The sequence below is a fragment of the Tasmannia lanceolata genome, unplaced genomic scaffold (genome assembly GCF_043159265.1).
Source record: "Tasmannia lanceolata isolate RefF3 unplaced genomic scaffold, GAP_Taslan_0.1 ptg000013l, whole genome shotgun sequence".
NCBI lineage: Eukaryota > Viridiplantae > Streptophyta > Magnoliopsida > Canellales > Winteraceae > Tasmannia > Tasmannia lanceolata.
Window position 1 is genome coordinate 16,673,753 of NW_027518690.1, and position 25,989 is coordinate 16,699,741.

Consider the following 25,989-nt stretch of genomic DNA (forward strand, 5'->3'; position numbering starts at 1 on the left):
TTGTCGAGTTCAAAGACGTCTTCTGCTCAGGCGCAACCGAAAAAATAGGAAATATTCCGACTTGCAGGCTAAAAATTCCAATCTCATGTCTTGCAATAGAACCCATCATTGAATGACAGAGACAGATTTCTATTAAACAAGAAATGGACGGAAAATCAGCTGCAAACTCGATACAAAGGTTAATGGTGTTTCTCCAATGGAACTTTCCTGTAAAATTTCTATTCTGTACAAAGATTTATACCTCACAGGGTGTTATCACACGCCGGAGGGCTCGAGATGCCTCCCTGAGTTTCCAAAACTGGATCAGGCATTTGCCCAACATCATCGAAGAAGAAAACAAAAAATTCAAACTTCGACATTGCAAACACTTACAAAGGATGGAAACCTGTACAATGGAGAGACATGGAGAAAATGCAGAAGATACAGGAGAAAACACTATTCTTCGGGGCGTTGAATCTCACCCATCATGATGCGGTTGCTGGAGACCTTGAAGCCGAGAAGAGCGGGGTTAATCTGTCTGCCTTTCTTCCCTTTCTTCTTTCCACTTCTACTTCCTTGTCCAGCATCTAATGAGTCTAAAGTTCCAGTGGCAGAGGAATCAGATTCAGATATGGCTTTCTTGGTGCTCTTCAGCATGTCTATGAATGATGGCTCTGACCCGTCTGCGTCACTGCAAGATGAGGTCCGGGAGAAACGTGTCTCTGTCTTTGTAGAGGCTAGAGTTTCGGGGCCTTGTGATGAAGGATTCCCTCCCAAGTCTCGTCTCCCGTCTGAAAGTTCATTCCAGACCATTAAACAACAGGACTAATTATGTGCAAAATGGTAACAAAGATCAAAGGGATCGAGCTAAATCAGCATCTTGTACAAAGCCACTGAATAAGAAAGAAGAGTTAACTAGGCTAGCCATATTGTTTAGGCTATGTCATTTGCCAATATTATGTTGAACTTAAAATTGAAGGGCAACTATAACTGATAATTTTTCTTCGAAATGGGCAACCATAACTTTTAATTCAAGCAATGATCCAAAAGAAACATCGAACGAGGCCAGACCCTTAAAATGGTACGTGGATCATCTATCTCTGACCTGCATAATCGCCGAAATCAGACGGGCGATTACGCCTCAGTTTTCTCATAAGTTTCGATCAGCAAATGAAGCAGCTGACAAGCTCGCCAAAGGGCGCCTAGATAAAAGTGAAATAGAGGTGATAGTGTCACTGTGAAATCAGTCCAGTTTTCTAGCACTATATGTTGTTTTGAGATACACGGATTGTAATCTTTCCGGGTTGTAATCTGTGATTTTGGTGTTAGTCATAAAATGTTACTGTTCTAAAAAATTGATCCTAAAGAAAGAGACTTAGTTAGGATGCACATACCATCTGAAGCTGCAAGATTTATCAGACTATTCACTTTGACTGCTGGAGCATTGACCAGCTCCCACAACGCTTCCTGGGACGATGAAACCCGTGAGACATTCGGGCGTTTGTGCAAAGAGCTATCAATCCCTTTGGATAGGATTGCAGGTATCCTGTCAGAGTAGAAAAATGGAAGATGTCATACAAGCAGAACGTCTATGTTAAAAAATATAGACCCAGCACTTAAATCTCTGGTTTCATCTACAGCTTCACTTCAGCTTTACAGTTAACACGTCGAATAATTGAAATAAACCCGATTACTAACATTTGGTTTATTAATAGGATCAGATAATTTAATTTTCAAAAAAAAAAAGGATCAGATAATTTCCATCAGATTGCTGCAGAATTAATATACCACTCAGATTTCAAAAGAAATAGAACTCTAGAAATATTTTTCTTTGCTGAAATGAGACTCTAGAAATACATTACTATTGCCTACTTGGCAAGGATCTAGCTGACAAAGATCCATTTGTTTTCGTAAAATTCCAAGTATCTCAGTTAATTAAAACCTGAAAAATAGGGAAACAAAAACGTCCACTCAAAATCTGATCGACCTTTTCCTGATTTTTTAGCCACTTCTCACCCTCAACTCATTCGTGTCCTCTCAAGCCTCCCCTCCCACCCGCCCTACGCCCTCTTACCACTTGGAGACACTAATTTCTCATGAAAGAAAATTCCTGGCTGCCAGACATGGCCTAATCATTCTCCTAGTCAACCATTAATAACAGTCCTGACAGCAACAGCAAGGGCACATACTTTGTAACGCAGGATGGGACTCCTGGTCCCGAATGCTATCTAAAATATTAATGAAATATATCAACTTTCAAAAAAAAAAAACAGCAAGGGCACATACCTGTCCTTAGACATCTCATCACCATAAGCACTATCCACTGCAATGTCATAGTTGTAGAAGCCCATTGTTCCACCTGCACGATACCACATAGCCATTGATGATTATTAACACATCAGCAGAGTAAATGAAAATGCAAATCCACTAATGAGGAGAACATTTACCAGCACTGCCAAATGAGCCATGCCGAATAGGGGCGGCATTAGCCCGCACCTCCTCACGTTCCATAAAAGCTGCTCCATGTTCAAACATGCTTTCTTGGGCCTCTGTAGCTGATTTGTTCACCACCTTTCCTTTAGACACTTGCTTCTTTGCCTTCTTCCCCTCGTTTCCCTCTAAGAAGTCCATTCTGTCCACAGGTAGATTACCAATCATGCTGGAATCTGCATAAATGGTCGGAGCGGTCTCACTCATACCGGGGAAAAATTGTTCATCTTCAATGAATGCTCCAGAATTAGTTCTAAAAGACAATCTTTCACTGCTATCTATGCCGCTAGCTTGATCATCCATGCCAACATTCACCAATCGCTCCTGCAACCCATGCCCTAAATTAGGGCCACGAGGCCCTTCTCTAAAAGACTCACCCAAACCTGCTTGACCTGTGAGAAGATTATATGGATGATCTGAAGCAGACCCAGAAGTGAGCCAAGAGGATTCCCTTCTTTCATAGGACGAAGTAGGAGCACCATTGCCCATCTCTAATGATTGATTTGGATGACGGCCCATCTTTTGATGGACAAAGTCCATTAAACTTCGATCATCAGATATGAGATTAATTTCTGAATCCCTCTTCTTCCGCTCGGCTTCAAGATGCAACCGGTGAATCCGTGATTCCATCCAGTCAGTTGTTAGCTGACCATTGCGTTCAGACCATCCACTGTCTATACCATCCAAATGTGAAGCTTGACCCTGGTTAGGGATATGTGGGTGATGAGATTGCATACCAGAAGAGAACGAACCCATTTGACCACCAGAGTGCATCTTAGAATGCCTTTCCTGCATATCCAGTCCTTGAGCCCGGGCCAGAGTGTTCAGAAAGTCCATGTTCATCTCAGGAGAACCTGCAGACAAAGGGATTGACCTCTCAAAAGGCAAAGAGCTTGGTTCATAAAATCCCCTCTGAAGTCGCTCGTGTAAGCCAAGGTTCCTCTCAAGATTACTTGGTTGTTCATATGAAGCCCTATGTTGATGCTGGTAAAAATCTAAAGGGTGAGTATGATGAGGATTCGCAGGTGCCCTGACAAATTGACCAGATTCATCAACGGACCAGACCCCACCAATATGCCGTTCTTCTTCCACTGGTTGCTGCCTTGATGCCAAAGCAAACTGTCGTGCCAAAGCAAACTGTTGATCCAAAGGAAGCATATGCCCATGCTTTGCATGTAGTAGTTCTAACATATCATTGTGATGATCTGGATGTCGGTTCTGGCCAAATTTTGCCTGGATGAGCTGCTCTAAGGAGGGTTCATGGTGCCTTGGAGGAGGATGAGATTGTTGTTGTAGTTCATGTAGAAGATGCTGTCTGAATAAAGCCTGGTCGAGCGTGTTGTTACCCCTGAGAGGGTCAACTCGTGAACGCCCAAGACCAGGGTCGTGCATTTGATGATGTAACAACTGTTCGAGAAGTAATTGCTGAACTTGAGACTGTTGCTGCTGCTGCTGCTGCAATTGCATTTGGTGATTATGAATTTGATGTTGCCGTTGGAGTTCAAATTGTCGTTGTTGTTGTTGTTGTTGTTGCTGTTGTTGAAGTTGAAGGTTCAAAAAATGCTCCAAATCGGGCCTCGATTGACCCATCGACTGTTGACGGACAGGATTTAAGCCCTGAGGAACAGCAGAATTTGACAACTGTTCCAGAACAGAACCATTCAAATGCATAGTGGGATGAGTAGACAGTAAATTTTGTTGTTGAAGGTGCTGTTGTGGGAGCAAGTGCTCTGCGAAATCAAACCGGTTGGGTTCTTGCTCTAGGCGTGACAATTGGTGAGCATCCATAGCACCCTGAAGTGTGTTAGAGCCGGCAACTGCATTTCTTCTATAATTATCAGACCATGTCTCCCCAACAAATGCGGAATCGGGTAATGCGATGAATGAGTTTTGGTTATGGCTGAAAAGAGGGGTGTCTATTCCGACAGCAGTATTGATATGGTGGCCCTGCACACCAATGCCAGATGAAATATTTGATAACTGGGTACGCTTCAGATGAGTCCCTTCCAGCTCAGACCACAACAGGCCAAGAGGATGCAAATTATCATCTGTCAAAGGTTTATGATTAAGTGTGCTGGTTTCAGACAAATCATTTGCCAGAAAATGGTGGCTGGTAGAAGTCCCTAAAGGATCATGAAGGTTACTTGCTGGTTTCCCAAGAGGATTGCCACTGCCACTTCCAGGCCTCCCAGTAAACAACACTTCTGTTGTATCAACAAAAAGAAAAAGGAAAATCAGGGGGATAATTGAAAGTACAAGTCTTACTAAAACTAGCGAAAAAGTGAGTGCCAATTAGGTAAAAAAATCACCCCAAGAAAAGTACCAACTAACCTTCAGCTTCCTGTGCACCAAGTTCATGAAAACTTCGCCTCTCAGCACTGGAAATACTAGTTAAAGTTTCTGAATCAGCAGGTGGCAACCTACCATAGTGGGGTCCCACCTGATCTTCATGTTTAGATATTCTCGGCAGTACAGGATCCTCAAATTCAGTTGGTGGCCACTGTTGGCCATTTATGGTAGCAGAGCCACTAAAAGCAGGAGCAAGTGTAGTAGCCTCTAAGTTGTCATCTATGGCATCAGATATATCTAGGATATCCCCAGGAATGATGTTTGAGACAGACTGAGCTTTAAGGTTCAAATGTGGCATGACTATACCAAGTTCCTGAAAAGGTGTTCCTTCTGGAGCATCTGACAGACACACAGGCAAGTCGGTACCAAAAAATCCTTGTTCAAACCAAGATATAATGTCAACGCCGAGAAAAGGACCCTGTATCTCTCCTTGGGGATCCCGGTAAAATAAACTCAACTCCTCGGGCAGGGGAACCCGTTCTGACAGCTTTACTTCACCATTACTCTCTACATATTGCTTGTTACTTGGAATCTCCTGGAGAGATCGCAGGTCAGATAGAAAATTCGAATCATCAGGTAACTTGGTATGAATATCCAAAGAAGAAGTTGGTTCAATTGCCTTGAACTTAGGGTGCTTGAGAAAATCAGAAATTTCCACTTTCACATCACCACTAACAACGCTAGTTTCATCAAGTTTGTGTCCAGAGTCAACTTGGTCAAATCCTGATTCTCCGATAATGTCAATATTGTTACCCTTGGAAACTAGAGTCAAGCCATCAGAATTCATCCCACCAATCAAGTCCTCAACATTATTTTCACGTCTTTCAAGATTAATACCTCTTTCTGAAAGAAAACAAACAATAGCACTTTCAGATATTGAACAGAAGACACCGAGACTAAGTACACTCACAAATTCAGATAAAATTATACAAAGTACTCAGACTCTATGAAGGTTTACCTTTACCATCCAACAAGTTCATGGTGTCAGTTAAAGACATGTCTCCAACACCTGAATAAAGAACTTGCTTAGAGGATCTTAGAAAATCGTGCCCAAAATGAACATCAGGATTAAAGGACAACATGATTACCAGTGTCGTTGCCATTGACCCTCCCCATCTTGTGTCTGGTTGAATTATGAAATACTGCACTGCTAATGATTTTACCCGTCCAGATATCTTCTAGAACAGCCTGCCAGCCACAACAATTACAAGAGCTAATTTTAGAGAATTCTGATCCTGGACATGAAAAAATCCCACAAAGTAGGAACTGCGATTATTGGCGAATAAATGATAAAGGGAAAAAATGTAGCTGCTCAACTTTTACGCAACCAATACAAGAACAAAAGAGTGATTTTAACTTTTAAAGGAACAAAACTAGACACCCAGATCCCATCGCAATTTTCAAGAACAGGATACAAACTTTAAAAAGTTACATAACCTGAACAGTGGTCAGTCTGATGGAATAGACATATATGAGCTGTGTTACACATTTTTAAAACTATTCAAGCCCAAAAAATGCATTTTCTAGCAGTTTAAAATTTGATTATTTGAAAATTAAATGACCAAACCCTAACAAATATTTTGAGAACAAGTAAAAGCTAAGTGTCGAATACTACTGGTTCGTTAATAATTAGAAGCTAAGGATGTGTTAACAAATATATTAAAAGTGTGTACGTGTGCTGTAAATAACATTAGAAGAAAGCATTATACACACTAATGACCAAAACAGAACAAAAGATTGAGAAAACAGGCAAAAGTTAGGAAGAAAGAAATCTATTAATGGAAAATAAAGTCTTAGTATGTGTACAATATTTCTGTAAGGACGCCTACAGCAACTCAAAGCAAGTCGTGCTCATTATTCATACTGACGTTTAACTGTTTTCTCTAAAATATTAATTAAGCAAAAGTGTTGGCTACTACTGGTTCGTTGATAATTAGATACAAGGGAGATTTAAACATTGTAAAGCAGGTGAAATGTAGCCATCCTTCGCAAGAAATTATGGCCATCAAGTAAGGACAGTCCCTTGCTAAAGGGACTGCTGTACATGTGGGTTTAGATTTTGGTCATGCATTGAAAAGAACTACGGCAACTGCCTGTATCATACCAGATGATGTCACACGCATATGACCAAGATTTTAAATAAATAACAAAAAGCCAATTTAAAGGAAGCTAATAGGTTATATTTATTCCGAAAACTTTATTTTGGGAAAGATAAAAAAAAAATTGTAATATTCAAGTTCATTAATATACCCGCCCTAGAAATGAACAGGTGGCTGACTAGTATTGACAACAGATTGTGATAAGCTACATTCATGCATGTGAATGTTTTTTCCAATGATTCACAAATCTAATAGAACACGACGGGCTGATATACCGTCCAGCTTAAAATACTAGACTTCCATTTAAAAAAACACACTAAAGTTTTGTGTTTAAAAACTGTTCAAATTTGAATGATGGAGCACCAGACTTGGCCCATTCCTTCCAACTCTTGCACATCATACTTAACAACAGCTTTGAAAACCCATAACCTCCTTCCCCAAAACAGAAGGTATCAATACCTGGAGCCGACGAACATTCCATGTAAATAAACGAGCATGTTGGTGATTCTAGAAAGGCATCTCACTTCCCCATAACCATCACTAAATGCTCTAGATGTCTAAGTAGTAAACTAGATGCAAATATTCTTTAAATTTCTAGTTTTTAGTTGTAACAAGTAGAAATTGCTTCCCTTCTTCAGCCAAGTTTATATCCCCGGGGCTAGATCGCCTAATTGTTTTGATTCTTCAAATGCATAGTGTGATAGTGCCTTAAAATAGTTCGAATCATGGTTTACCAAAAAAAAAAAAACATTTTTGATGTGTCAAGTATTTCCAACGCGCAAATAAAAACTCTTTTTTTAGAAAGAGATAAAGAAACATACAAATAAATAGACAAATGAAAACCGTTCAAAGATTTCAGTGCTCCTTTGACACCGGAAAAAAATAGTTACAGTACCAAGGAACGCATGCATACGTTTGTTGAATTCTGGCACAATTTACCTTGCCACTACATTTTAATCAGCAAACATATTTCATTCAAACTGTTAATAGAAAAGAACAAAGAAAAACAGAATAAAATTAACTAAAAGAGAATTCAGAGATAAATCTTACCTCCTCCTCGGCATCAGGAGAAACAAAGGCCAATGGCTCTGTAGAGTGTAATTGTGTAATCTGGGAAACTTCCTCGAGCCCATCAGGAATGGTGTCAAAGGATGGAAAGAGCTTGTGCTTCCGGTAAATATCAAGAAGTTTTCCTCTTGGGTAGCAAAACATGCCTCCGGATATGCCCGACTTACCTTGTCCCAACTCACTCTTCTCTGCAGATGAAGCACCAATAGGACTTGCAGAGGACTGCCTACTAAGCGATAGACTTCCAATAATGTTTGACCGCCCTCGTCCTGGAGCAAATCCCAGATTTGAACCCTCCGTCCTTCCTCTCTCTAACCCAAATCCTGGAGCAGCACGGTAGACTGCCGACCCAGCAGAGTGACCTCCCTGTAAATGGCGTGGCCTCCACTTATCACGAGCATCAGTTTCACGATCGGAAGCTACACGATTGCTACCTACAAAGGATTGTTTTTCATTGTGAGCATCGTCCTTCTCTACATCCATCCTTTTATCCGTTTTCGAGTCCTTCTCTTTGTCATCTGGACCCCACCTTGATGACCATTTGCTGTCTCGCCGTGTTTCATGCCCAGAATTACGGCTACCAGCATCATGCCACCGATCAGATGAAGGCAAGGCTCTAGTTTCAGTGGTTTCACGCCTATCATTCTTGCGGTATTCATTCTCTCTATCTTCTTTTCTGCGGTCTCTCCTACCAAGGATGCCAGTTTCTCTCTCCTCTTCACGCCAGCGACGGCTACTTTCAATCTCAGGTACATTTCTTCGCCATTCTTTTTTGTCCTGAGATCCATCCAAGCGCCAGGCCTCTTTCTGCAGTGGATCTACGGAGTTTCCATGAGGAAAAGATTTTGGTGTGTGCATGTCCTGTCAGACGAATAAAGAACAATGATTCATCATTTAAAGCAAGAATTGTCTAACCATTACAGTCTTAACAAACCACAAAATAGCAAAATGAGAATTCCAAGTAACCAATCAAAACAGAGATCGTCGGCAAGCCTCCTTACTATGCTACAATGGATTGATAAACAGAGAATTCTTGAAAGAAAAAGACTCATAGTATTAGCTGAAACATGCCCCTTTTAAATTTTAAAGTTCTTTTAAAATTATGTACTTAAGACATGCATCTAAAAGACATTAAAATTTCAGACCTTTTTCAAATGAAGAAAAAAAGTATATTAATCACAGATATATCACAGAGAAAAGGAATGAAATAGATGGCCGTAGCTCAAAGCCAAAAAACGAGGACAGAAAAATCAATCCAATCCGTGCAAAACTAAAATGACTGATGACATCTAACACTAGGATTTGTATATTCGGGGCCACCACTTAGACAAATACCCCCTCCACCTCCCCTATAAATACCCATCAACCCCTACCTAAAACCCCAATGTGAAGAAAACGAAAACGATCTCCTCTCCTTTGTGTCAAGTTTTTCCTCTCCCCTGAGCCAGTCACCTTCTCCCTCTCGGCTTCCACCACCTCTCTCCCTATCCTTCTCCCTTCTCACGTCCTTTTCACTTCTTCTTCTCCACTTCTCTCCCCACGGTTGGTTCATAAGCCACCTCTCTCTCTCTCTCTCTCTCTCTCTCTCTCTCTCTCTCTCTCTCTCTCTCTCTCTCTCTCTCTCTCTCCAGTTGGGTTCAAAAGGTGCCCCTTTCTACCCTCTCTCACCCCCTCGGTTGGGTTATAAGTTTTCAACTTCATTTCTTTCTTCATGTCGATTCATTTCTTGATCCTGATTTTCTGTTCTTTTTATCTTTTTGATTTTCTGTTCTTTTTTATCTTTTATCTTGGCTGTGAACAGCTCCTCTCCGTCTGTCTCTTCCTCCTCTTGGAGGATGCCTACAGTAGATAATCAAGGCTTGAAGCCCGGCATGTCTTCTCAGGTACTGCTTCCATTTCTCTTTTCCTTTCTATAATCTATTTTGGTTTGATAGAAACAGAGATAGAAAGTAGATGGTGCTTGGTGGAGAAGACAGAGAGATTGGGGTCAAGAGATAAGAGGGCGGGGGGAGCGCTTAGGTTTTGCTAGAACAGGTTTTCAGGCTTCAATGGTCGGGGAGAGAGAGAGAGAGAGAGATGTGAAGGGGGAGATTGGCACCATGGTTTTAAATTTCGGCCGAAATGCCGACATTTCGGATTTTGGGCGAAATTTCGGCATTTTGTATTTTTATTTTTATTTTGAAATTTCAACTTTTGCAGAAATTTCTGAATTTCAGATTTTAACAAAATTGTTTTTTTAACAAATTTCGGCTGAAATTTCGACATTGCAGCCAAAATTTCGGTTTCGGCTATGGCCCAAACCGAGACCGAAACAGAGATTTTAAACCTTGATTAATAGACGAGGCAAAGAAAAGAGAGATGTGTCAAGAGAACAGAGAGGCATGGAGAGAGTGCGAGGAGAGATGAAACGAGAGGGCTAAAAAACAAAACAAAAAATCCACAAAATTCCACGTTGGATCCTTTTGCTACAATTGTTTTTTTTTTTGAATGGTCAAGAGATTCATTAAGAAAAAAGACCGAGATGGTCAAGATACAAGAACGAACAGAAAATAAAAAATAAAAAATAAAGAACAATGAGGAGAAAAAATCATGGCGGTAAGAAGTCAAATTGTTCAAAGGACAAAAAAAACAAAGTGAAATTGTTTAAAGGACGAAAAAACAGCCCTTCCTTGGCTAACTTATCCGCCTCATTAGCCGATTACATGGCGGAAGGAGATATTTGAGGACCTTGTAATATCTTTAATCTGCTCAAAAAGCTCAGCAAATCCCCAAGGGAATACATGAGAACCGCCAATCCACCGGATGACATTAAGGGAATCTCCTTCAAATACCCCTTCCTTAGATACTTTTGCTATATTATAGTAGATTTCCTTCACGATCTCACCCTTTGAACTTTCCCCATTCTTTTCTACATAACAAACCCATTTTTATTAGTCTTTACCATAGTTACAAGAAAATTCCTCGTTGGATAGGAAGCTCGCTTCCTCATAGGCACACTTTTGAAGCAAAGTTCTTCTCACTTCCCAAATTTAGAAGTGTACTTCCCACACGCTTCCATGTTTCTTAATTAATTCTACACTTCCTATTTTGCTAATTATTTTTCCCTAAAAGAGTGTTTTCTCCTTTTGATAATAACTATGAAGCATACTTAAAAAAGAGTGTATTTAAAGCTTAAAAACTCATCCCGAGTCTCGGATTGGGTCATGTTTCATGTCGAAAAACCCGACCTATTTTTTAATGGGTTAGGGTTTAAATGAAAAAATTCCAACCTGAGCGTTATTTCTGTTTATGTATAGTTTGTTGTATACTTCGTATAGTTTACACAGGCCATGTAATTCATTCCCCAAATGCATATAATATATAAATAGTAAAAGTAAAAAGAAATTGTAGGAACTACAGAGTACTAACTATTTTTTATTTGGCGGTACGACATTGGATGTCTAGAATGCCCTCATCACTTTTATTTTTTTGAATGGTTGCCCTCATCATTTTGTGAAAAGGAAGAGTTGTGTGAAAACAACTACGGGACTATAGTCATTTACTTGGCAATATGGTAAAAGTAGAACATATACTCACCAGCATAGCATAGCCTTAGTCAGCAAGAAAACAAGTCATTCCCACATCATGCTAAAGTGGGAAGACCAATGTCACTCTTAAATTATTAAGCTTACAAAGAATTACAGCATTGGCCCTCATCTAGCAATACAAATCTACAAATAGGCTAGGGTCGTTTGGTCGTTGAGATAGGGGAGGTTGTAAAAAAAGAAAACAAAAGCATAGAAAGTTTGGCGTCGTTCATTGTTGCAAAGAACCTAAATTTGTACCAGAAGGGAACAGATGAAAGAAATAGAGAGAAATAGAGGGTTGCTTATAGCTCGGTGTGGTGAGCTTGAGGGTTTGGAAGCATATGTCGTAGAGGTCTTCGTTGACCATGCATTCGTCACCTATAGGGGTTTTTCGTTTAGGGCTATGCATTACGGTTTTCTCAAAGACAATGGCTCTGCATGAGGGTTTAGAGCCGATAAATATTGTACCTATTTCTAGTTCTTTAATCTTTTTTTATTTTTTTCTTTATAGATCTTTAGTTTTAGGAAGAGAAGAAAACTAACATGTACTTCAATGCGAAAAAACCTAACCCGAGAAACTATCTTGGGTAGGGTCGGGTTTATGAATCTAGAGTCCTGATAAATATTGTACCTATTCCTAGTTCTTTAATCTTTTTATTTTTATTTTTTATTTATAGATCTTTAGTTTTAGGAAGAGAAGAAAACTAACATGTACTTCAATGCGAAAAAACCTGACTCGAGAAACTATCTCAGGTAGGGTTGGGTTTATGAATCTAGAGTCCCACCCCACCACACACGCGTGCGCACGCGGGGGGGGGGGGGGGGGGGGAAACGGCCCGACCTGAGTTGCAACCCTAATTGTCACCCATACACCCTACTACCCTGATCCTTTCACCACCCCCTTTTTTCCTTACCTTTTCAGCAGATGCAGGATCTCACAAAGAAAAGCTTTGATACCAAATTGATGCAGCACCATGAAGATAAATTGAGAAAAGGGAAGAGAAATAGACGAAATGAGATAGAATTACAAGAATAGGGGAAGAAGAGACGAAAATAACCTGAAGAAGAGACGAATTTAGGGAGAAGTAGAAGAAGAAGAGAAGAATAGACGAATTTAGGGAGAAAAGAGAAAAAATCAGAAGAGGGAAGAAGAAAACTAGAATTAGAGGGAGAAGAATATTTATTCAATATCAATCAAAGTTAATAATCTCTACTACACAAGGCCTATATATAGGCAATTAGAAGTCCTTAAAATAAGGAAACAACCTAATTTAAGAATCCCTAAAAAGTAAATATTGAAATAAAATTCCTAGAAACTAAATAACATGGAAAATAAATTCCTAAACTAAATAACATAGAAATATAAATCCTAATGGGTAAATATGCCACTTATTGGCCTATTATCTGCATCATTCTCCCCCTGTTGAAAAGAACTCGCCCTCGAGTTCTCGTCCGCCTGGGTCAAATATGAAAATAATCCAATGAAGCAGAATGAGGCGCAATCCATCTGAAGCAATCCTGATGGCTAATGCTCGAGACAGCAATGAAAGCGATTTGAAAGGCTGGCAGCGGAATATGAAAGAAAGCATCCATACAAAATCATCAAAATACACGCCTTTCGTGAGAATCAGGGAAGCTGGGAAGATGGCAATGTACTCGTCCTGGATCGGCGTGATCGGCAAAACAACCATGGGTGGTACCAATCGGGGAACATCCTCCACATAATCAACATCAACTGGTAACTCAGTAGGCACAGGAGAATTTACATGGAAGTCATCCGCTATTATCTCATCAGACTCAGTAGAATCAATGATATAATCAGAGTCTAGGATTGAAGCTTGGGCAGTGATGTCAGGCTGATGGACCTCATGATCAATCTGCGGAACAAGTTCATCTGTGTCGGCACAAGTCTCAGCAATCTGATCAGTCAGCGTAAATATAGGGCAATCCTCTGTAATATGCTCGCGATCATCTGTCTCAGGTAATGGGTCAACAGTCATGTCACTCGGCTCTGACTCAGGACGATGCTCGATCAACTCTGTCAAGGAAAAAGCCTCACATGGATCTACTACAATATCTGCCTTAGAAGTGTGAAGCTGTCTCTGCTCATGTATACGACGCACTGAATTTTCAACTATAATTTTAGCTTCGCATATATAATGACGGTCTTCTTTTAGTCGTTTAAGGAGGGCTTCGACTTTACTTTCAACACTACACAACACTTTATATTCTCGCTCACGATTCAATCTCTGTTGATTCAATTAGTCAAGCGCATAAATATTCATAAACGCATCACGAACATCCTCCCAACGACAGATTAGCTGCTCACGTCTTCTACGACGGTTCGTTTCAATGTGGCTCCATGAGCATCGGGCTTGTCGTCGCACAGTTACTTTAGCCCAGTAGATAGTCTGGCGGTGATCATGGCCATTGTACTCATGATATGCGTCTAGAGCATCAATCCAACGTAAACATGTATCCTCATAATAGCGAAAGTGAGTGCGGCCATTCCAATAGCTTTCGTCGTACCCATCAAAATATGGAGCATAAGGCGGAGCCATTGGGATCGGCGTCGAAAACTGAAATCAACCGTCTGATTTGTTTGTCATGTCGAAAGGAACACAACACCTGTCTCGGATCTCAAATCGGATGAGTGAAAGCTGATGATCGGAAGAATGAGTGCAATCAACGGCTGAGATGGGTCCTGAAACTGTGCGGAAGACTACGGTCCGCTGCTGAAAATAGGCTGAATGCGCTCTAAAAGTTGTCACGAATAACTTTCGTATTGAGGTCGAGGGCCAATTTTGAGTGGAAATAGCTCGGGTGAGGAGAGATAAAATGTGATGGAGAGAGGAGAGAGAATGAGAAGAGAAAAAGAAAAAGAAAATTCAATTTCTCTCTTTTTTTTTAGGGGGGGCGAGGGGGGGGGTTAAGACTCACATGAAAACGTAAGTAAAATAAAGGGGTTGCCCAAGGAAGAAGGGGGTGGCAATGAGTAGACTTTTATAAAAAAGGGGTGTCCAAGGTAATAATAGGGGTGTTTGATCTACACTTACGCTTGCCCTTTCTTTTTCTCAAGTAACACCTTGCTATTGTAGGCAAGGTACCTTACTCTTTTTTTTTAATTATATAACACACATACACATAAAGTAAGCTTGATAGGGAAGTAAGCTACTTAGTGAAGTAACTTTTTGCTGTTTTCTCTCTCCTTAAAAGAATCAAATGGCTACTCCTTACGGTTTTGGCAAACGTGTAGAAAAAAAGCAACTTACCTTCTTTAATGTGGAAGTTGCTGTGGAAGTAACTTTGTCTGTCTTTTTCCCTTTTATGAAACTTGCTGTGCAAGTTACCACAAATTCTAATTTCTAACAGCAGTTGCTTTCAATATATGGGGCCCACTATTGCTTGTTTGAGACGGGAAATTCTCCCTCTTGGTAAAGTAACTTGACTTGCCTTTATTTTTGTTTGCTATACTTATCTCTTGTCTTTTCTTTGTGGCTTCCTTCGAAGGTACGTAACTAACAGGAAGGCAACTTGCCTTTTAGAAAGACTTCCAGGAATCCCTGCTCCTCACGAAATAGAAAGTGGGTATGGGTTGAACTAGGAAGGTTTCAGGAGGGTTCTCAGGTTTCTGGTTATGGCTGCAATATAGGGAAGAGGTTTGGCTTCAAGGCAAGGTAAGAGGTTGAAATAAGGTAGGCTTCACGAACGGAAATTGCTGGGTTTCAGGACTGTTTTGTAGGGAGTTTGGGTTAGGTTTTGGAAACAAGAAAAACTATGGTTTGTGCAACTGAAAATCAGGTATAGATTTGGCTAACGAAAGGCTGCATAGTTGGGTGAAGGTGCTGTTAGAAGATGGGATTCTGTGATAGGTTTAGATGAAGGTGAGGGTGAAGGTAAGGGTTTTGTGGGTTGGGTTTTATGTAGGCAAGATGTTTGATGAAATTCTTCAAAGGGTTAGGGTTATGGTTTGAAGGAGTTAGGGTGTTGATGCCGTAGGTTGTTGATGGCGAGCATTTGGTAGTGTTTGTAGTGGGCTGTTTTGAATGGTTTACCTGAATACTTCTTGTGTGAAACCAGCTAGGCTGAACTTGGAGTTTCGAAGATCAATCGATTCACGGCTCGATTGGAAGTTGCTCCTTGATCTTTCGAGGCTTGTATCTTTCGAATCTTGGATCTTTTGGCTCTGATACCAAATTGATGCAAAATCTCACAAAGAAAAGCTTTGGTACCAAATTGATGCAGCATTGTGAAGAGAAATTGAGAAAAGGGAAGAGAAATAGACGAAATGAGATAGAATTACAAGAATAGGGGAAGAAGAGACGAAAATAACCTGAAGAAGAGACGAAAATAACCTGAAGAAGTAGAAGAAGAAGAGAAGAATAGACGAATTTAGGGAGAAAAGAGAAGAAATCAGAAGAGGGAAGAAGAAAACTAGAATCAGAGGGAGAAGAATCTTTATTCAATATCAATCAAAGTTAATAATCTCTACTACATAAGGCCTATATATAGGCAATTAGAAGTCCTTAAAATAAGGAAACAGCCTAATTTAAGAATCCCTAAAAAGTAAATATTGAAATAAAATTCCTAGAAACTAAAATAACATGGAAAATAAATTCCTAAACTAAATAACATGGAAATATAAATCCTAATGGGTAAATATGCCACTTATTGGCCTATTATCTACATCATTAGCATTACCCGGGCCTTAGGAATTTTATTTCATATCTGATTTTCTAGGAAAGATTTGACTAAGATCTGATTTTTATTCATTAGATAGCTGTTTTTTCATTTGAAAATTATTGTGTGGAGCATGATTTGGATGAATTTAGTTACTTTGATGGTTAAACTCTTTAAGATTAGTATTCTTTGAAAATCCTTGTTGTATTTGATTATTTTATGATTTATTTATGCTTATTTGGGAATGCACGTTGTTGTCTTGTTGAGTTAAAACCTATATATTTCTCCTAAATTACCATAAAGGCATCTGCAACTTATAGGTCTCCACCAATGATACAATCAGCCAGATGAAGCGCAAAGCAACAAATTCACTTGCTACATAAGAAACAATATTATTTACACTCCATATACTTTACACAAGTTGAATAAAAAACCAAAGAAATTGTAGTTAAATTTATATCACCTGCATTAGTCTATAGCCAATAGAAATTACAATAATTATGAACTACATACATCTGCCGCATTTACCCACTCAGTTGTACAGTTAAACTCAGTACCAACTGTATAACTCAACCATTAAAAAAAAAACAAAAAACAATTGTATAATGCAAATTATCTAATAGATGCAAGCCTATTTTTAACCCCCCACCTAACTCCTTATGGAAAATACACAACCCCTTTAAGGATAAGGTACTGAAGTAAATGAAAAACTGAAATAAATGAAGGCATATACTAAAGTAACACCATGCCTGTTATAGCCTCTTGAGCTATACATACAAACATACATACATATATGAGTTTTTACAAGGTGGTCAAACGGGCATGCACGTGTAACAAAAAAAATACAATGAAGCCCACTGTATTGGGTAATCTATGCCATTCATTTGTTGTGCACCACCTTAGATAGATTGTACCCCCAAAATCTTATGCGTAGGATGACCCCAACCCTCTGATCTGCGGAGGTTTCTATACTGTGTTGTCCGTTTTAAACCTCCACAAATCAGAGAATTAGGATAATTTTATGGAGCACATTTTCAGAGCATGGCCTATCTATGCATGGCCCCAACATATAAATGGTTTAGATCACCCACCCATAAAGACAAAAATATAGGTACTGCATGCTTGTTGAAACTTTTGTATTGGTGGCTGCAGGTCAGAAGTCCTGAACCCATAAAATGAAAATGGAACCCTATTGTATTTCCAATGGTCCCAATAATTCCACCAATCTCTCCGTGTTTGTTTTGTAACAAAAAGTCACATACTGATACTACTGAAGCAGGCTAATGAAAAGAAAACCAATGATTGTGTTGGCCCTAAAATCTAAATTCAACTGAGATCTATGATCTCGATTAATAACTTGTCTATTGAAGGTGGTGGTGGTGGGTTTTTTTCGAAGAGGAGGGTGGGGGCTTAAAACCGAATCTTTGGAAATGAACATTATCCACAGATCATGAAGCAAGCAAAACTCATGTTAGTTCAATACAGACAACATGTAGTGAGTACTCAAAAATAAATATGAAAAGGGGTGTGAAACAAATTTGTAACCTATGATTCACCAACACCATAAGTTTATGGCCAACCAATATAGCATTGTGTTAAGAAAGAAAAGATGGCAATTGAAGTGCAAACTAAAAATTGCCAATCAAAAGCATGCACAACTAAGGACCCACACAATTTTGACAAAAACAAGTGCGTATACATGGGGATTAGTCTTGCCCTAAAATAGCGTGGGGATACCCTATGTCATTAAAAAAAATTAATGACTAGCATGTATACAACAATGTCACAGTAACAATAAAGAACCCTATTAAAGTAAGTACGAAGAGAAAAAGAAAAAATGATATGTGTTACTTTTTCTTAAATTCCTAATTAATGATAAGATTGCAAAAAATTCAGCCGCATGCAGAAAAATTATCTAAAAAGAACCACCATACACTTGATGATGCTTGCGAGGATTTTAAATTATAATAACATCATCATGCCAATCTATTATTTTATTTTATTTTAAAATAATAGATAAAAAACAGAGGTTGCATGTGTTAAAACTTAAAATAAAGTGGAAAACTATACCTCTGATGCAGCGGAAAGACCAATCTTACTGTCGCTAGGTTTCACATATAGCCATTGAGGAGACAAAGGTATAGTGCTCTCGGAAGTTGCTTGATCTGCACCATTTCCGTACAAAGAGTCAACATGAGACACAATCTGAAATTTTGGCCGAAACATCTGACAGCAAAAATCGCTTTCGGTGGAGATACGATTAATAAAGACGGGAGGAGCCAACCAAATTTATACTTTAAACATAAAACCAACAATACTAAGAACAGACTGAACAGCTAATCAATAAATTACCTTTTGAGTCATCAAGAAACCCCGTAAGAACCTTTTCGTCATCGTTTCCTCCAGAGGCATCATCTGATATGGCAAGAAAACAAAATAAAGCTGATAAATAATGTGAGCCCATAACTTAAAGAATAAAAGGTGAGTTATAACTACAGCAAGAAAACATGTTTAGTGAATAGCACACAGACTTCAGAGCTATGATGAGTAACTGCAACAGCAACATAACTAGAAGTCTATCAAGCAGAAACAACAAAAACAACTGTAAGTATTGGTCTGCAATGAAGGAAAAAATTGCTCATATAAACAAGCCAGAACAGATATCGTAAATAAAGCTGGTTGCAATCATGGCAATCAAGTCCAAAACAGAGAAAAAAAATATATCAAACACAAGTTCATTGAAAAATTAATGTGGCTTTATGCCTTAAACTTAAACAAGCAAAGCTGACAGTCAGCCATAAGCAGTAGAAGTGCAACAGTTTGAGCAGAACGTAAGAAAGGAAAATAGATAAAACCTCCAAGAGTTTCCTTTCATCCAGACATTCTAAAAGTATAAATGAGTAATATCAATTTGTGTAAAGAAGAAAATTGTGCTCTGAATTGAATAGGAATGATACTCTCACCAGAAGAGAAACAAAATTTCAAAAGAAACTATAATACAAGGACTCCCAAAATGCATAAATAAAGTAATTTCAATAGCAGGGCAGCGCCGTCCAGAACAAACATCAGAAAATACACAACGTTCATAACATCAAATTGTTCAAGACACACAAGTAGAGAGCTCGACTACTTGCTAAAACGAAGAACGATTACGCCAATATAAATCAAAACAAGTTGTTTGCCCAGATATTATAAGTTCATAACAAATCGAAATTCAGGAAGCAATAAATAACACGAAAAATCAAATCAAATGCACAAAAAAAAGACAAATACCCCGATCTAAAGTAAAAAGAAAGACAAAACCCTAGATATTCAGAGATCCGCAAAATCCCAAACTGCAAAATGATTAATAACTAAAGAAATCAAAACCGCTGCTAAAACTCTATCTAATCACACACACAAAAAAATGCATAAAAAGAACTAAATAACAGATCGAGCAACAATCATTCAACAGAAACTCAATAAAAAAGAAACAGATACGAAAAAATAAGAAATAAAATGCAGAAAAATGCGAACCAAAACCCTAATTACCCTTCGCAGACCACGGATCTCCATCAGGTAGATCGAGCTTGTCATCGGCCATGGTTTGGACGAATCGGAAGACGAAAATCGAGAGAATGAGATTCGAATTTTGATTCTACAAAACCGTATAGACGAACAGAAAAACGGAGAGTTGAAATCTGAGGGTAACAGAGAAAGAGATGAAAGGGATCTGAGATAGAGAGAGGAAGGGGGAATCGAGCTAGGGTTTTGGGGATCTTTTAGGGTTTGAGGGCTTCATGAAAGGGGGGAAAATTAGAAGAGAGGGAGCTGAGAAAGAGGGATTTTGCGAGAGAAAAAACAGGGAGGGTTTGGGTTGGTCAGAACGGCGAAACGAGAGTGGTGGTTTCAGTAAGCTTAGGAAGTAAGTATATATGATTTAGGGAAGGGTAGTAGGGAAATGTTATCAGCACTACTGTATTTTGATGAGGGCACTCTTCACTTTATTCAAAGTACGGTATGGCCCGCACCATAGGATGATCCAAACAGTCCATTAGATGGGCCACAGCCTAAATAGGTCGGGCCCCAAAAATTATTTCCATAGCTCGATCCTAACACTCCGATCTATAGAGGGTTAGGATCAACCCTCTAACATTCAGATCGGAGGGTTAGAATCAAGCTATGGAAATGATTTTTGAGGCACGACCTATTTAGTCTGTGGCCCATCTAATGGACGGTTTGGATCATCCTATGGTGCGGGCGATACCGTACTTTTAATAAAGTGAAGAGTGCCCTCATCAAAATACAGTAGTGCTGATAACATTTCCCATGTAGGGAAGGGCGTTTTGAGAGAGATAGAGAATGGGGTTTTGAGAGAAATAATAAGGGCGTAAAACAAGTAGAGGTGCTATGATGGAAAAACAACCCTTGATATTTGATCCAACAGTAGTTTCTCAGAAAGTGAGCTGCTAATGGATCAGATATTAAGGATGGGATGATGAATACATGTTTGTAAGCCCTTTCATCGTATAATTTCTCCGGATTTTTACATGGTGTAAGCCTGAATAGTCCAGTATTTTCTAAAAAGTACTATACGGCTTACATCATAAGATGGTCCAAACCGTCTGTTTGATGGGCCACAACATAAATACATTGTGCCCCAAAAATCATTTCCAGAGTATGATCCCGGCCCTTTGATCTATACGGGTTTACATAATATGCAGTTACTCTAGATCCTAGGGTTAGGATCATCCTATGGAACTGATTTTGTAGGAACAACCTCTACAGGCTTACACCATGTGAAATCTCTATAGAAATGAAAATTTCTCACCCTTTTCCTCCCAGAACAAGAGGAAAATAAATGGGGGAGAAGGACACGCCACGTAAACCGATGCACGTAAACGAACAGTAGACTAACTAGTAAATTTCACATATCGATATGCCCAGTTAACAAGGTTACAAAGGAAAAAGAAAAGCTCAGTTTCCTCTCTCTCTCTCTCTCTCTCTCGTGCATTCAAGGTTCCAAACTAACCTTTGAAGTTGAGGTTGGAATTGAAATTAGAATGGAAATCAATATTGAAAATAAGAACTTTTAAAATAATAAAGCTAGAGGGATTAGTATTGTAATACCCGGCCCAAACGTGGAATTTTTTAATGGGTGTCATTAATAAATATAGGGTGTAAGAGTTCAAAGCGTTGGGATTTGAATTTGTGATGGGTGTCTTTATCGAAAACTGGTAGGGCTAATTGTAGCACTTTCAATTTCAAAAGAGGGTACTATGCGGTGAATTTTTACCCAATCAAGAGAGAAACTGAGAGGGGTATTTGGGACTTTTATTAGAAACAAAAGGATTTCCCAGAGGGTGCTGATTTTTACACCCGCCTGTAGGATTATGCGCCCCACTCTTAGCATGATTTAGCGTCAAAAAGCGTTAAAGTCTGCCCACAATTCAAGCGAAAGGGGGGCGCATAGGGCTGGGAGGGGGGATCATCTCCCTTTCCCAAAATAGGCAACTGTCAAGTGTTTTTTAACCAATGAGAGAAGAAATAGAAGGGCAAAGTTTTGAGAGAGAGAGAGAGAGAGATTTGGCTCAACATAGCACCGATGCCCACCTTTTCCGTATCACACTCTACTTCAAATAATTGATCGAAGACGGGCAGTGCAAGTAGAGGGGCTATCAAAAGTTTGGCCTTGATCACTTGGAAGCTCCGTTATAATTCAGGCGTCCAATTAAAAAATCCACATTGTTTCATGCAATATGTGATTGGAGCTAGTATGTTGTTGAAGTCTGGTATGAATTGTCGATAAAAAGAAGCTAAGAGACATGAAAGCTTCACAACTCGCCAATAATGGTAGGAGTGGGCCAATCGATAATAGCATGAAATTTGGATTTGTCCATCCGAACTCCATCGCCAGACACCTTATAGCCCAAGAATATGTCTAGGTCCGACCATGAAATGCACTTCTTCAAGTTTGCAATTATATTTTCCCTGCGCAAAGTACACAAAATCTCGCTCAAATGTTGTGAGTATCAAAACAAGGGTTATAAATGAGAATGTTGTCGAAGTAAACAACAACAATGTTACCGATGTAGGGATTTATCACAGGTTTCATGAACCGTATAAAAGTACTTGTGGTGTTGGAAAGCTAAAAAGGCATCACCATCCACTTGCACAACCCTTCTCTCGTCTTGAAGGCAGGCACTGCAGAAGGACTCAAGCTTTCCCGGACGTATCCCTTCTTGATCAACTCTTGGACTTGTCTCCTAAGTTCCTCATGTTCTCTAGGACTCATCCGATAGTGAGCCTTATTGGGAAGACTAGCATGAGGTACCAGATTGATCTGATGCTGTAGCTCTCGAAGGGGTGATAATTCTGACGGTAGATGTAGACATCCCCATTTTGCTATGCCTTAACTGATGTTATTCCACAAGTTATCCGTGGAAATTCACTTGCCTCGTGTTCCAATGGCCTAAGATTTTTGATATTGGTAAGTCGGTTTCACTGGATTGACTAGTTTTGCCGCTAAATCATGTGAGAAACCTTCAAACATGAATTTAAACACTTTGGGTCGTCAAATCAGTAATCCGACCGCACAAATTGCTAATTAGGTCAAAATTACTTAGGATTGCTTCACGGCTCTACACACGATAACCTACCGAAACCCAATTCATCTATTAAAGGTTTAGATCATTAATTGGAAGTTAGATGTGATCATAAGCTTCGAACGGACTGAAAATCCATTTATTTTGCAAGAGATCAGGGCCATTGACAAGATCAACGGCTCTCATTAAAAATGACAATCGAATTTGGATTTTACGGGAATTATTTAATAAAAATAAAAAGGAAAAAAAAACAAAAACAAAAAGCAAGATAAAAGAGATGGAAAGACTCATGTTTCTCTCTCTCTCCAACTCTCTCACGTACAACAATGAAGAGAAGCGAATTTTCTCATTCTTCCCTCAATCTCTAATGTCCAAGATTTCAGTCTTTTTCCCTTTTATGTTAACTAAACCCACCAATTCCACGACATTCCTCTTCTTATCCTGATGACCCAATTTAACCAAATCGGATCTCCTCCTCCTTATCTCCAGCCTCCCCAACCTATCAACTTCTCTTATAAAAACAACCTAAACCCGATCTCTAAGGGAAGAGAAAAGAGAGCTCCTTTGCTCGATCATAACTATCCCTCTTATTATACCGTTCATCTCTCTCTCCCATCACAAATTACCCTCCACCATCTTCCAAAATCTAAGACCAATAGCATGTTGGAAGGGTTTTAACCCCCAGGCAAAATCGCTATGCGCAGTGAAACTAGAAATTGCATAGTTTTAATTTTGTAAACAATTTTACATGTAACCCAGGAACCTAGGGTCTAGATGTAATGACTAGAATCTATCTTGAATAATTAGACTTATTATTATGCACGTTTAATAGTTTAATTATGTGTTTAAGTAGCTTGGGAACTCAAAAATATTGACAATGAAATAACCAAATCTTGAGTGTCCCTTCACCCAAAGTAATTAAGTAAACTAAACATGATCAGTGTGATCAAAGTACTACTTAAGAACTAATGAAGTGTGGAGGATATTTTGGTAAATTCATCAAGGGACATGAGTGTCATTACCATAGATGAACAAGGGTAGTTTGGTAATTTCCGTTATGGGATACAAGAGTAATTAAAATAAGCCAAGGAGAGAAATGGAAGGGTATTTTGGCCATTAGCTAAATGCATGGTTGAGATTGTTGTGAGAGTGACACATGGAAATCCAAGTGTTACTTCTCTTTCATGCTAGCTTTATCAAAGGCAAATGAGAAGATAAATTCATTTAAATGTTAAAAAATCAAATAAAATGAGAGAAAAAGAAAGAAAGAGGAGAAAAGCTTGGTGAAATGATTGAATTGGAGAAGAGAAGCTGGAAGAAAATCCAAGATAAAATATTGAAACCAAGAAATTCACTATTATTCGTAACTGATTTGAAAATTCTGAGATTTTCCGGCTAGAATTGGCCAAAATGTTCAACATAAAAGTTGTATATAATTTTATGTAGATCCAAATTAATATAAAGTATGTGTAAATTGGCGAAGTATTGAATAAGTTATGCTACTTCTAAATTTTCAGTTTTAAAAAGGAATTAAAATGGTAATTTCCATATTTTTCAGCCATTTCCGGTGAGATTTGGACAGAGGTCTGAACATAAGAATTCTTGGTGTTAATATTTGGAGCAACTTTTATGTTTTTGACTTTACCTATTTTTGAGTATATAAAGAGATACACTAAGTTTTAGATTTCAGTTTACCATGAAACCCTCTTTTGGAGAATCAGTTCAGAAAAGTGAGTTTTTCGGCCATCTCCGGCAAGATTTGGCCGGAGGTGTAAAATGAAAGTTGTTGTAAATGTTTTACCAAACAACTCTTATATTTTGTAAAATGTCCAGTTATAAGTGTCTAAAAAGTTATTCAAGCTTGAAGATTTCAGTTTTCATGAAAATCTGTATTTCTCATGTCTGATCGGAGATTTGTGTTTTTAGCCATTTTCGGTGGGAATTGGCTAGAGTTGATAACTGAAAAGTTGTTTCTTAATTTACATAAAATAACTTTTATGTATGGTTCTAAGACCATTTCCAAAAAAGAAATTTGAGTTACGTGTATCTTAAGATTTCAGAAATCATGTAAAAATGGCAGTTAACAAATATCCCCGAATGAACGTCTACCTAATCATACATGACTCAGGGATGAAATAATAAACACACATAAAGTAAGATAAAAGATGTGTCACCTAATGACAACTAGGTTATGAGTGACATGCCTAACAGGTGTCTAAGTTCTGGTGGACGAACACATGCATGCTACAGCTAAAGGTATAGGTCTGCGCATGAAAGTAAGAAGACATAGCAAAACACACAACATAGCAAAACAACAAATCCTAAGACTCTAAACGATTTAGCCCGAGTCCTCGGATGATCTGATATTCATCCAAAGAAGCCTACGTATCCCCGCCTCCACGAGAATCAAGGCAACGTAGTTCTTCGCGCCTATTCTAAGCTATGATGCCTAAGACACCTAGCCCTCTATCCTAGACTCGATCTAAAAGACCGGACCAGTTATTAAAGTTTCTTATACGATTATTTAAATTCCAGTGAATTGTGGATTTTCAGGACACCCTATATGCCCTAACTAAATGCAGATTAGCCCTAGGCTAATGCTGGTGGTTCCTACAACCTATGTGTAACTAGGCTGTGTTTCCTAAGGAAAACAAAGGGTGTACTAGCGTATCCTACTCTAGTCATCACTCGGCGATGTGGATCGCCGACTGACCGGACGGAGGCGCTCCTATAACTCTAGGACAGACCCCTAACTCTAAAACAAGCACACAACAAACAATCAATCAAACAACCTATCAAAAGAAAAACCTAACTCTAAAACTCTCTATCTAGAAGAAACTCCTAACTCTAGAGGAAGATCTTTTGAAAATGAGGTTTTAAAAGGTTTTACTTATTCAAAAAGATTTAAAATGTTATTTACAAAAGTTTGGCTGGACTTGGGATATGGATCCCAAGCTGCACTACGTACCTCGGAAGAGGATCAAGCCAATGTAGTTCGAAACGAACTTCCTAACTACGCTCACGAAAACTTAACTTCTCTAAACGATTTAAGGGCTTTAATATTTTTCAAATGTTTTTGATATTTTTTAAAGTTTTCAAATGTTTTTTAGTTTCAAATTTCTAATGTTTTTGGATTTTAAAGCTTTTCCAATGCTCTGAATTTTTAAATGCTTT

The 25,989-nt window shown here is 38.8% G+C and overlaps 1 protein-coding gene across 1 annotated transcript; it reads right to left on the reverse strand.

Moving 5' to 3' along the window:
- Positions 1 to 144: 144 nt before the first annotated feature.
- On the reverse strand, positions 145 to 20,132 carry LOC143889895 (uncharacterized). Its single transcript, XM_077394289.1, has 11 exons — positions 19,763 to 20,132; positions 18,584 to 18,646; positions 18,302 to 18,396; positions 7,968 to 8,846; positions 5,907 to 6,006; positions 5,777 to 5,827; positions 4,801 to 5,661; positions 2,427 to 4,673; positions 2,266 to 2,338; positions 1,374 to 1,525; positions 145 to 770 (listed from the first exon to the last, which is right to left on the reverse strand). The coding sequence occupies exons 1-11, from the start codon at positions 19,812 to 19,814 to the stop codon at positions 436 to 438; spliced, it is 4,908 nt and encodes a 1,635-aa protein (XP_077250404.1). The 5' UTR covers positions 19,815 to 20,132; the 3' UTR covers positions 145 to 435.
- Positions 20,133 to 25,989: the final 5,857 nt, after the last annotated feature.

Bases quoted from the DNA above. Each gene is read 5' to 3' on its own strand.
- LOC143889895 (XM_077394289.1), bottom strand. From the start codon at position 19,814: ATGGCCGATGACAAGCTCGATCTACCTGATGGAGATCCGTGGTCTGCG. The intron at 8,847-18,301 runs GTATAGTTTTCC...TTCGTCTGACAG, and splicing joins GTCTTTCCGCTGCATCAGAG to GACATGCACACACCAAAATC. The intron at 6,007-7,967 runs GTAAGATTTATC...TGTGGCTGGCAG, and splicing joins CTCCTGATGCCGAGGAGGAG to GCTGTTCTAGAAGATATCTG.